This window comes from Neodiprion pinetum, chromosome 6 (assembly GCF_021155775.2).
Source record: "Neodiprion pinetum isolate iyNeoPine1 chromosome 6, iyNeoPine1.2, whole genome shotgun sequence".
Lineage (NCBI taxonomy): Eukaryota > Metazoa > Arthropoda > Insecta > Hymenoptera > Diprionidae > Neodiprion > Neodiprion pinetum.
The window spans coordinates 9013435-9025631 of NC_060237.1; the positions used below are offsets into that span (position 1 = coordinate 9013435).

General features: G+C 39.1%; 1 protein-coding gene across 3 annotated transcripts in view; it reads right to left on the reverse strand.

The window, feature by feature from the left end:
- The window catches only part of LOC124221211 (LIM domain only protein 3), a 106604-nt gene that overhangs the window by 6932 nt on the left and 87475 nt on the right, over positions 1-12197 (reverse strand). For 2 of the 3 annotated variants that reach the window (XM_046630975.2, XM_046630973.2), the window contains exon 5: positions 9158-9314. In XM_046630975.2, coding sequence (XP_046486931.1) covers positions 9158-9314 — 157 coding nt within the window. The remainder of the gene's footprint in view (positions 1-9157; positions 9315-12197) is intronic. The other variant, XM_046630974.2, reaches the window with a different exon arrangement.

A 12197-nucleotide genomic window follows, 5' to 3' on the forward strand; every position in this document is an offset into this window, starting at 1 on the left:
TATTTTCGGGTTTGTATCGTCGTTCAATAATTTATGAAATTTTTCGCGGTAGACGTGTCGATAAATAAATTAATAAAGTATATTCTTGATTACGCATGTCGTATACTATATCAATTTTTCTCTGCTGAAATAATGTGAGATACGATTCAAATTTCAGTAGCTTATAAACTGCGTTCAAATTTCCATGAAAACGTTGAGAAATTAATCCATTTGACGAGAGAATAAAAGGAACGTCGTTATTCGAAAGTGATTTTTTGCTCTTCAGTTTGACAAACTCATTCCAGAGCATAATATTGAATGATCGTATTAGTGATTAGCAAATAATTTACCTATTAAAAAATATTTGAAACGCTCTGCTCGAGATTATAGTATTTTTCGACGCAGTTCAGAAACGGTGATTGTAAATTATTCAAAATATTGTTGAAAATAATTGAAAAGCAAGAGAAACTAAGAAAAATACTTTGCTTTATAAAAAGAAAAAGCACGGATCCAAAATATTTTATCGTTAGAAAATGAATCCGACCAAAATTACAGTCGGTCCATTATACAGTTGTCAGTTTTTGTCCGAGTATAGCAATATCGTCACGTCGAAGATCGTTTACAGTGTAGATCTTTATAGTCTCGGTGGAATATTTCAACATCGAGGGTTTTCCAAGCTCACACCTTCGGCACAGCCATCGTCGAGGCGTCGATGAACAATTAAATGATCGGCCACGTTTCGTTAAATTTGACGAGAAGGAGGGAAGTCGAGACGCGATGATCGGCGTATTTGATCATCCCACGGAGCCTTCCGCCTTCATTAATTACCCTCGAAAGCTTATAATTCCTCGCGGAGAGCCGCCAGGAACCGAGTGTAATAATAATAGTTAGAAAACTCGGAGGCGTGCTGGCGCAGGGAGTTGTTTCGCAACTAAACTCGTAATCTCGCAACCTGGGCTTTCCCATGCCCGATTCCCGTTCAACACGGTGCGAGTGCTGCAGCCTACGCCAACAGTTATTGCGTCCTGCTAAACCCAGTCATGCACCGATGGCTTATAATATGTTCTGAATAAATCGACCGTAATCGCGTCCGGGGGAAAACCCGATTCGTTTCCTAATTTCACGCGCCTGCTTCGTTTCGGAAATGGATATTTCGAACCTGAAAACTTCTGCGCTATTTTTTTTTTAATGGCAATTTGAAAAATGATGTATTGAATATTTGACTTGCGAGTAACGTCGTTTTATAAGAATTATCAAAAATATTCGATTATTTTTCCTCACAATCGGTTTTTGTTTTTTACTTCCACGAACGACGCGATGCAAAATCAATTCGTGTGATTAAAGTGTCAATTATTGTCATTGTCTTAATTACCAAGTACCTGTTTAATATAATTAGTGAAAGATGGATGAATATTTTTACCTGAAATTGAAAGATGTTTTGAATGAAGCTATAAGTTATTAAAGAACTTTTTCACCATCAAGACTGCGTACCGAAATATACGAAATTTTTATTTCGAATGCGCTGTTCGAGAAAAAAAAAAAAAAAAAATATCACATAATCGATTGATTCGAGTCACGGTTAATAAACGGCAAAATCTGACCCTAGTTAGCTGGAGTTGAGTAACCGATATTAATTTATTATAAAGTTGGCGTGGGTTTTGATTTTTCAAATAAATTGAAAAACGGCAAAAGTATAACTGTCACGACTAATCAGCAGTTAAATAGCGGCAAATTATGCAATACATAAAATTCGCATAGTTTCAATTGGTAGCGCAAACTTGAGTAACCTTCGTAGCATAGTTTGAATTTTGATTTATTTACCTTCGTACAAGAACACGAGAGGACGATGTGAAATTTCTGTTTATTCCGAATGAAATCGTCAAAAAACTGGCTGAATGTTTATTTCCGGAAAAAGAATCGTTGGATTATTTATACCCGATACGACCGATTTTGATTCTCACAACAATTCTTCACCGTACAGGGAGAAAAAATAAGAAACGAAAGAAGGCAAGCGCCGACTCGGCAAGAATTCTTTAAATATCTTGTATTTGTTAAGTATTCGCAGTGCGATATAGCGGGAGAGTCGTAAGCCTTTACGACGTACATTGATCCCCTTAAAGTCCCATGTTTCTGGGGCGTCGCATTAGCATATTATCTGCCGGCAGCCCCCCGGCACTCACCACCCGGCTTGGTGCCCCCACCCCTGATTCGCGAAGGACTTTGCAGACACTTGAGAGTTTGTTTTAAAACTCAGATAATCGTTTCGAACTCTCTTCGTCTCGCACCGGCTCCTCGCCCACCCTCCCCGAGGTCCCAGGGGTGAAATTAGACCGGAATAAAAGTTTCTGCTAATTTTTGAACACCTCATAATGCTTTTCTCCCTGGCTGGTTGGTTTTTTTTTCTTTCTTTCTTTTTTCTTTTTTTTTTTTTTTTTTTACCATCTTCTCAAACATTGAATTATACCGTATAGTCGTAAACCTTCGTAACTTGAATCGCAGACGATTCGGTTGAAAATCTAGCTTGTACAAAAATCGAATTTTTTCAAATTATTTTTATTACCAGATACTCGCAATTTGAGTATTTATTTTAAATTCAAACGTAAGAATACTGAAATTACCGCGAAAATCTTATATGTTGACGCTTTGTTTCAAGCCTCGTTGAAAAAAATTTTTGAAATTCTAGCAAATTCATTTGATTTTGATCTTATACGACGACTCAATTTATTCCGAAGACTGTTTTCTACAAAGACACTGAAACGGGTTCTTACTTTTTCTGTATCTCATTCACTATTGCTATTAATTGTTCATCGTAGTCAATATCCGTGCAACGTTTTAAAATTTAATATTAAACGATGCTGAACGACTGAACTTACTGAAAAGAGTCTTCTGAACAAAACGAGCCATTGTCGAGCGAAATGAAACAAAACAAATATTTGATTTTAAACAATTTTTAAGTGATTCGAACCGAAGTATCGATATCTGACAAGCTTGTGAGCTTTTGCTTATAATTCCAATACTTTCTATTCTTAAACACATCCTCGATCGTAGGTCAGGAATATATCATTATTTACATATACACTCAATGTGCGATTGTCCGTTGACAAAAGTAATGAAAAGTACAGACTTTCGATCAACCAACCAACCAACCCCCGTCCAATGTCTCTGTTCTTCGCAAGCTCGTTTCCTGGCAATATATAACAACCAGGAAGCTTCTCCTCTCCGTCGTTCCAATAACGCGCGATTACGACAATCCCCCCCCCCCTCTTGTCCGTGCCCCTTCGCTCATTCTAAGAAATCGTCGTCTCATCAACCGATCGACGTGTTTCCACTTCCGTTTCGGCACGCTCGGTCGGCTGGCAACAAGAGACGTCGTTTACAATCAGCATCGCCGCGGCAGCTAGCCGAGCAGCCGAAGATTGAGACAGCTGTCCGTTCCCAGGCAATCAGAAAAACTACCCCATCCAACGGAGGCCTCCCTCACCCTCCTAGATTCCGCTTAAGACGGCGCGAGCTTTCTTTACCGCCTTACTCCGAAGGTGACTGCAAGCTTCGGCTGAGCTCGAATACGCCGAGCATCTGGTTCCGTGGTTTTTAAGATCCTCAACGGTTCTTCCCTTCTTATCTCGTTCTTATTTTCACCCCCGGCGCGCTTCAAGACGTCTTCGAAAGGAAAAATGGGGCTCGAGGATCGCAAGTACTTTGCATTTCCTTCGCGGCGTTCGGTTTCAAGCTCGATCCGTTATATACGCGGTTATTCCTTTTTCATCTTTCGACGATTTTTCTCTCGTTACCTTACCGAAGATCGGATAGTACGTCACCGATCGTGTCTTCCGATTTCAGATTAGGTGGATAAAATACTCTCAAAAATCCTTTTCTCAAAGTTTGCGCCGTGGGTTGAAGCGGATTGTCGGTCTAAATTGCCCGGATATTTTTGTCCAGTGATTGGACATTCGAAAGCATTTTGCTTCTACAATTACAAAATATTTTATTATTCAGTCACTTCGATACCTAATCAAAATCCTCACATTCGACATATTTCTTTGCATCATTTAAAAAATCAAACTTACAGTAAAATTCTCCCATGCTTTTTGACAATTATTTTCGACAAGTATGGAAACAAGCCAAAATATTTCTGTATAATCTCGTTATCAAGGCTGATGGCGAGACAGTTGACGGAGAGACAGAGGTAACTCCTTTATAACAACGTCACGAACACGCGCCAACCGGAGACAATCGAATCGCCAAAGATGTCTGAAGGACGTTAAACCGCGAAGCTTGAAATACCCGTTGTGCAAATTATCCAACAGCCAATTCCTTTGTACTCCTTCGACATTATCGGAAATTATATATTACGCACCTACGTACACGTTGGTTATTGCATCGGGAGTCCGAAATATGTAAAGCTATCAATATCCAGTTATATTCAAAGCTGTACGTAAGAGACGGGAGTTTTTGTACATTGTGACCCGAGAGAGCTTTCAGCAGAAACGTTTTCCAAGAATGTAATTACAACATCGTTCAGGCCCTGCTCGATAAGAGAAGGGCGACGCACTCGGTATGAGGCACGGCGTGATTTTCTCGACGAAAAGAACGTCGCGGTTCGCGTCGAATTTATCACGAAGATTTAATTGTGTTCGGGTATCAGGTGACACCTCATTATACCTTTATACTTCCCTACGCTTTGAACGATGTCATTACACCCCCCGTTATTATCTGCGCCGATAATTGATTGACTCTCTTGTCATCCCCGTCACCTGTAGCTCCTGGTGGTCTTAAGTACTGATTGATTATAGCCATTGTACCGAATAGTGCATCGTAACTAAATGACGTCGTTGACAAAAGGCGAAAAAGCGTCTGCCTTTCCGGGGAAAAATGCTTTTATATCATCTTGTACAAAACGATGTGAATGATTTCCTATAAAAAAAAAAAATAAACGACTAATTACGAAGTTTGAAACAAGGAAGAAATCAAAGGTACAATTCGAACATGTATACTTTGTACGTTAATATTTGTTTTACTAAAAAATATTAATATTTTGCAGTGTATTGACGCATGTTTTCAGAACATTACGGAACCATGGTCACTTCGCTTACCGAATAACAATTGATGATAATGAGTTGAACGTATGGCTGAGTGAAAAAATTAATGACAGCTTTATATTTCTGGAAAATGTCGAGGAAGTTATCTTGTTTACATTGTTATAATGTTTTTTTTTAATTCTTTTATTATATATTATACATATTGAGCATCTTATGTCGAGAAAAATTATTTTGGGAATCGTGTACGATAAAGCTTGACGTCTAATTGCGATTAAAAAACATGAGTCAGGAATAGTAAAAAATACGAATCGATTCGCATATCGTGCGGATTGAGAAAGGAAAAGAATTTATTATATGAATTGATACTTCCGTGTTTCGAGTGTTTTAATTATATCCAGTTGGAGCAACTAATTTGGCTAATATTAATTAAACCGAGTGTACACAAAACTATGGCATGTATATTATAACGCGAATACCTATATTCCTTGTGTGTAACTTACATCCACCCCGGCTGATCCTGTACCAACTCGAGAGAGAGAGAGAGAGAGAGAGAGAGAGTTTGAATAGAGTCGCTTGGCGGGTCTACGAACCCCTGGAGAACGCGACGAGGGTGTAGCGAAGGGGTAACGAGTGAGGGGCATTTGCATATTATAAGTAGTGCACCTTACCAAGCCGATACCATCGTCAAGATATCCGAGGATTTCTTATTCCACACACGTTATTTCATGATTTTCACCCACATACACTGCCGGCCAAAAGCTTGGGTTCAAATTACTTGCCGCACTAAAGGTTAGATGGCGGACTCAAAAATAAAGGTCATAGAATTTCCCAAGCGGCGTTTCAAAGAAGACTAATTTATCTCCACTTTGATTTTTTACAAAATACTCTACGATTTTTTTTAGCCCTGAGTTTGAAAAAACTCGTATTAGATGAGGTGAGAGACGCGATTGACAATTTTTTTGCGTTAAAAAGCAAGTTCAAAAGTTCTTTATATAATTCATTCGTATAGTTTTTGTGTTACGTTATTTCTCAAGCTTTCGTTTCAAATTCAAATATCTTTCTCGAAATCATCTTACGCGTGGATTTAATTAACTTTGGAATTTCATTTACTTCTCCGACAACGAAAACAGAAAAAGGCTTCATCGCTTTTGTTATTATGCGGGTATAAAATAAACGAACAATATTATATCGCTCTCGCCTGTAATTTCTGCCGCAAGCAACTGCTTCACACCGTCAATATTTTGGTAGGCAAATTCGTTACGTGATATTCGGACCTGGCTTAAGATGTATCTTCTACCTGCGGAGATTTCGCTAAGATAGGCACAGGATTAAGACGGTCCAAGATAACTCAGCGTTCCGCAGTGTGTATATTGTTTTCATACAACGCTGTTGCTTTAGGATAATCATCGGCCTTAGCGTTCAAGCTGCTGTTGCAAAATCGATGCATCGAAATCGCTGCAATTTCTCGTCGATCTTGTTTTCTACCCGGATTGATCTTTGCATTTAGAACAATCGATCAACAACTTTTTCGACATTTTTCTACGAATGTTTTTGAAAACGCGGATCGGAAATATAGATTTAAAGTTATCGATTTTTTCTCATTATCTTAACCATCGAGTGTCGTGATGATCTAGCAGAAAGCGTCCTTCTCTTTGGTGGTTAACTTTTTTCGACAACTTTTCATCACTGAATCTTCTAACGTAACACCTCTTTTCTAATTTTCTTCAAAATTATACTTCGGTGACCGTAAAGCAGGAAACAGTACAAATTATATGGCCATTAAAAAGTTCGATCCTTTTTCATTTGAGTTTTAAGTAAGAGTAAAAAATTGAAAAACCGAAGAATCCAGAAGCAGTCGTCGATTTAATCTGAAAATCCAAACCGAGGTGCCGGGTCGGTGAATTCAACCAGGATCCCAAGTCTCGGTAACAAGGATCACTCGAAAGTCTTATAACTCGTCCGAATTGAATTCTGCCGAGGTACAAGGGGCAGGTGGGCATCAAGGAAGGTGGCTCCGGATCGTTAAGGTATGCGACGAAGCCTCGGAGGCCAAGGAGAGGAGCGGAGAGCTTAATTAATAAGGACATGCGATATCCCACTCATACAAGAGCTGCCGATGCCTTATAGGGCAGGCATAGCGCGCGGGGAATCCTTTGTCGTCGAGGACCCGCGATCCGCTTCGCTCTCCTCGTCTTAGGACACGTGTTGTCTTCGGTGTCGGGAACCTAGACCAACCGGAAGCCGCCCTCGAGCCCTGGATGCAAAGACGTGGGAGCAGCTCGGGTTCAACGCCGGGGTTCAAATATTCCAAGTTAGAGGCGAGGGAGATTTGAGACCTTTCAAGCTATCGCGTACCTAGCTGTGCGTGCACTGAAAACATTGATAACCGTCTCACCGTTTCGCGAAAAAATTGTTTCAGTATCGAATTTTCCAATGGGTGAAACTCTAATTCGTAGGATTTAAAAATTTAACAGGTCGAAAGGTGAGAAACGTACAAAGCTCGGACGTTGAATTGCCAGAATGTTTATATACCACCTTTTATAAATGTTTGTAATGTATTGAAAATAAAAAAGGTTAGGAAAATAAATCAAGGTATGGAAAATTCGAAGTACAGAATTGTAAATTTTCATCATTTTTCCATATTTTTACATATCACGGTTCTATATTTTTGACTTTTCCATTTATAGACATTCTACATTTTCTAATTCTGTTATAAATTTTGTATCTTAGAAATTTTCGCATCGTAATCCGCTCTTTTGACCGCTCTACTTTTAGAATTCCATCAGCAGTTGAGATCAGAAGGGTGAAATAAAAATCGGTTTGTCAAGGGTTGAAGAAAAATTTTTTTAAACGTGACAAGTTTTCTTCCTCGACAACATAAACGGCGAAAATATGGAAGAAATTTAATAAAAATGTTGCAGTGTGTTGGACTACTTTTTACATAATTTTCAAGCCGTCCTTGAGGTGGAAAAGTTTATATCGTGGTTTAGAAATAAAATTGCCTTTCAAACAGACGAATTTCACGCTTTCAATTCGAATTCCTTACCCTCGGTAACATGAAATAAAAATCTCCGGGAAAACAAGCGACGGGTTAAATTGCGTGAATATACGCCGCTGGGCTAAAAACGACTTGCGTGACAGAAATAATTAAGTCAAATTTGTCGTCATAGAGGCGATAATGCATCGTGAAGATGAAGTTTGCCCCGACGAAGAAGAGCGGAAGAGGAGGCGAAGCGAGGGCGCCACGTGACTCGGGGTGAATTTCCTCAGAGGGGGGAGAACTGGAAGAGAAATTGAGACTGACAGCGCTGTTTAGCGGCTCAAGTAGTACCGTTTGTTGTGTGAATAGTTGAGATGCCTACCTTCCCACCTGCCTACATGCATACATTTAGGGATGGATAAACCGAGGGGATTTACTGACAGAATTCTAGAATCCTCGCGGCTTCCACCCTAAATCGTGTATTTGGGTAACACCTCCCTCACCCTCCCCGCCCCTCCTTTCCCACCGCACCCTCTACGTGACGATCATCGCGGTTGGTTTCTTCGACAAATCGACTCGAGTCTCTGCGATATAAACAAGTGAGTCAGGCCAGTAAATAAGCCAATTATCGACGTTTGCTAAGCGTCTCGACATTCGTTCGATTCTGGACCAGTAACGCGACCCTTGATTAGACAGGTTTTGTTGTGTGAATTGCGTCTGCGGTGCGGATTGTCTGAGGAAAATGTAGAAGAAGAGGCGTCTTCGTCTTTCAATGCGATAAAGAAATATATTCAATCGAATGTCGTATATATTTGAAATTCAAATTCGTTTTTTGCTCGATTAAAATACCGTCGATAATTGGGCCAATCAATTGTCGATTGGCTTTGTTAACGCTGTGCCGTATCTTAAGATTCGAGACGTACTTCGCTTCAGACGCTGTTTAACTGTTTGCTCTGGTAGGAAGAAAAGAAAGTAAAAAAAAAAAAACAAGTAAAAAACAATCTCTAATTGATTAATCATACATCATTACGAGTGGATAAAACTTCGCTCCCTTATAAAGTTTCGATTAATCGAAAAACGCGTCGAGTAGCGATGAATGTAACGATTTAAGTTTGTCCGATCCAGAACAAGACACAATTTATCAGTTAGTCGATGTTACCGGAGATTGAAGATGAGTTACTTGTCTCTTGATGTGGGCCAGAGTAGCGGAGGGTGGAGGATGCAGAGCCATATTTGCGAATACAAGCCTCTCCTCGTAGTCATATTCGCACAGGATTTTATTTTCGCACAAGTAAAATCTGTCGCCCACGCAGAATCTGGAATGAAAAAAATCAAACGCTGTAAATATTGTTGAAGTATATTTTTAAAGGCGCGAAATTTCGTGGAAATAATTTTATATTTAGATGAAAAACAACCCCAGCTTTAGTTAGAAAATTGCCAGGACGCTGAATTTTTTGTAATCATGAATAGAAAATGTTTATCAGGATAAATGTAAATTTATAGCATGTTTAATTCGAATATTTTGTTTATTTACGATTAATGAAAGTTTGATCATTTAAACAAATCTGTTATCTTACAATTAGTGCGGTTCTGAACTTGAGCGAAATGTTTTTCATTCGGGAATAGTTGAGAATTTATCGGGCGCATTTATGGGTTTCCGAGTCTATTTGCAGAGACTAACCGTGGCGGTTTCAGAGATAGGAAAAATTCAGTAAGTGAGTTAGGGAATAGGCCGAGCAATAAGGCGTGTTAATTTCCCTTCGACCGCTTTCCTGCAGGCGGGAACTGGCGAGGAAATTGCGTGGAAAAGGAAGAAAGAGAGGTAAAAATAAATACAGTGAAAAAGTAGAAAGTGAAACAACCGGCGAAACTCTCATCGCTTTCAGCCTTGTGGAAATCTTGAAGGCTATTTAAATGCAAATTTTTACTTAATTCGCAGGAAATAAAACGTTTCGTTTATGTACACTGCTGCAGTTTACCATCGCCGATTAAAACTCGCCTTCGCAATGCTCCGATGGTTATCTATTTATTCGTTGCGAGGCGAACGAAATCTTCGATAATTTAACACGGCTGTATTTTGTGAAATTTTTATCATTTTTCAAAAGTTTAAAGGTGTTTTCAGAGCTCTTCGATTTCAAATACGATTGATTTGAGTTTACGTTGGTCATTTTTCCCGTAATCGTTCAAGTTACTTTACATGCAGAAAAACTAACTCTAACAATAAGTGTTTACGTATAAGACGAAAACTAATCGGTCGCGTTCAGATGCAAAATTTCATGGTAATTAACGGAAAATTGTAAGAATTGTTGAGGTTTCCAAGTCCTAGGTCTGTAAATTCAAAGTTTAAATACATTTTCAATTCTTTACAAATATATTTCTCTTCGAATTTCGACACCATCAATTTTTTTCTTTTATAATTTTCAATGATATTTCAGGTAAGTGTGAAAAAAAAATTGATAGCGAAATATATAGCATTGCAGTTTTCGTAATTTTTGGATACAAAGACGAAATAAATTCAAGTTTACGAAGGGGAAAAAAGTGTAGTCATCTGAAAATATGACGTCCAAGCAATCGCGAGTTTACTTTTTATTCCCCACTAGAATCATCAAAATTGTTATTTTATTAGCTTTTCTGCAGATTTTCGTAAAAGAAAAATTAGATTGAATTAACCATTAATATATATATATACATATATGACATTGGAATTTCGTGTTCGTTTTGTTTTTTTACTCGAAAACGATCTATCTAACTTGTTGAATTGGACAAAAAACAAAATTTTTTCGTTGAATTTTGAAGAAGAATTACTCAAACATCGGAAATAAAATTGAAACGGAAATTGGATCCACAAGTCACAATTAAAAAACTGTATCATTTCATCAACCAGTATTTTACTCCATTTTCTCTTCACGGATCTGCAGAATTCTGCCTGTCCTAAATAGTCGATTGTAAAAATAATAGACGTGTGGAAAACGATGAAAGGCATTCGAAACAGCGAGTATGAAAAAATGGCCCCAAACGACGAGGAAATCGGTCGCGTACGGACAGCAATGGGACGAGAATCTCTCCTCTAATCAGCAAAGCATTCGGCATTCTCTTATTCGACGGCGTTTAAATGTTTCCCCATGACTCTAGTAAACAGCCGAGGTCCTCGGGGTACGTGCCCAAAATGCGATATTGAGGGAATAACGTGAATTCGCCGCGGTGCTGTGGGTTATACGGATCGGCCAACTGTCGCGCCTTGGCTCAACGGCCCTTTAAAATCTCAGGCTTTATGTACCCCCTTTTTTATTGCCAGATTCAAAAGTCGAATTTCAGAGACGTATCTGGAATACATACGCACGATCGTATCATGTACCCCATAGGTGCACACATAAACCCACGTGTCTAGTTCCTTCAGCGAGTTTCCATTTGCAAACGTTAGCGCAAACTTGCAGCAGGCTGCGTTCAGGGTTCGAATTCAGAGTCCGTTTAGAGTTTTACGGGTTATAACGTCTGATTTTTTCCTTATCCTTACAATTTTTCATTTCTTCTTATCCTTCTTCTTCCGTCGTTCTTTTTTTTTTCACTTTTTCTGCATACAAATTTTATACTTCTCTTCGCCCTTTGCCGATCCGTGTGGTAAGAATTATTATTCTCTATCAAGTTTACGCCGATTTTTCAACGGCTGACGACTCTAAAATCGTTTTGTCACGATTAAGTCCAACAAGCTCTTTTAAATTCGTGTCAGCTCCACGTAATATTATTACTCTTGACGGAACCTCGATTTTGCCCTTCCCTCCCCTCACCTTCCGTCCCATTTTCCCTGCCGCATGACAAGCGTGTCCAAGCGATTTGTCCAACAAACGAGATTGTAAAGCTCTTCTCCATCTCCATATAGAAATCAAGGGAGCAAAAAAGGTATGGGGATGCAAATTTCTGGAAAAACACTCTTCAAACATCGATTCTGGAAATCCGAGTGGTAACGGAAATATTTTTCCGAGCATGCGTAAAGTGCCCCATTTCTGAACAGTGCGGTAAAACGACATTGGCGCATGCGCACTTTCAGATAACTAAATTTTACGTACGGGTGTTACGCACCGCCAGTGACGTCATTGGGCTAAATTCAACCTAAAGTTTGCGCGTTTAGGTTAGGTTTCATGCAGCTGAGCCTATGCCTTTGGACCTCTTGATTGTCCTCAACCTACTTCTTCGAAATTATT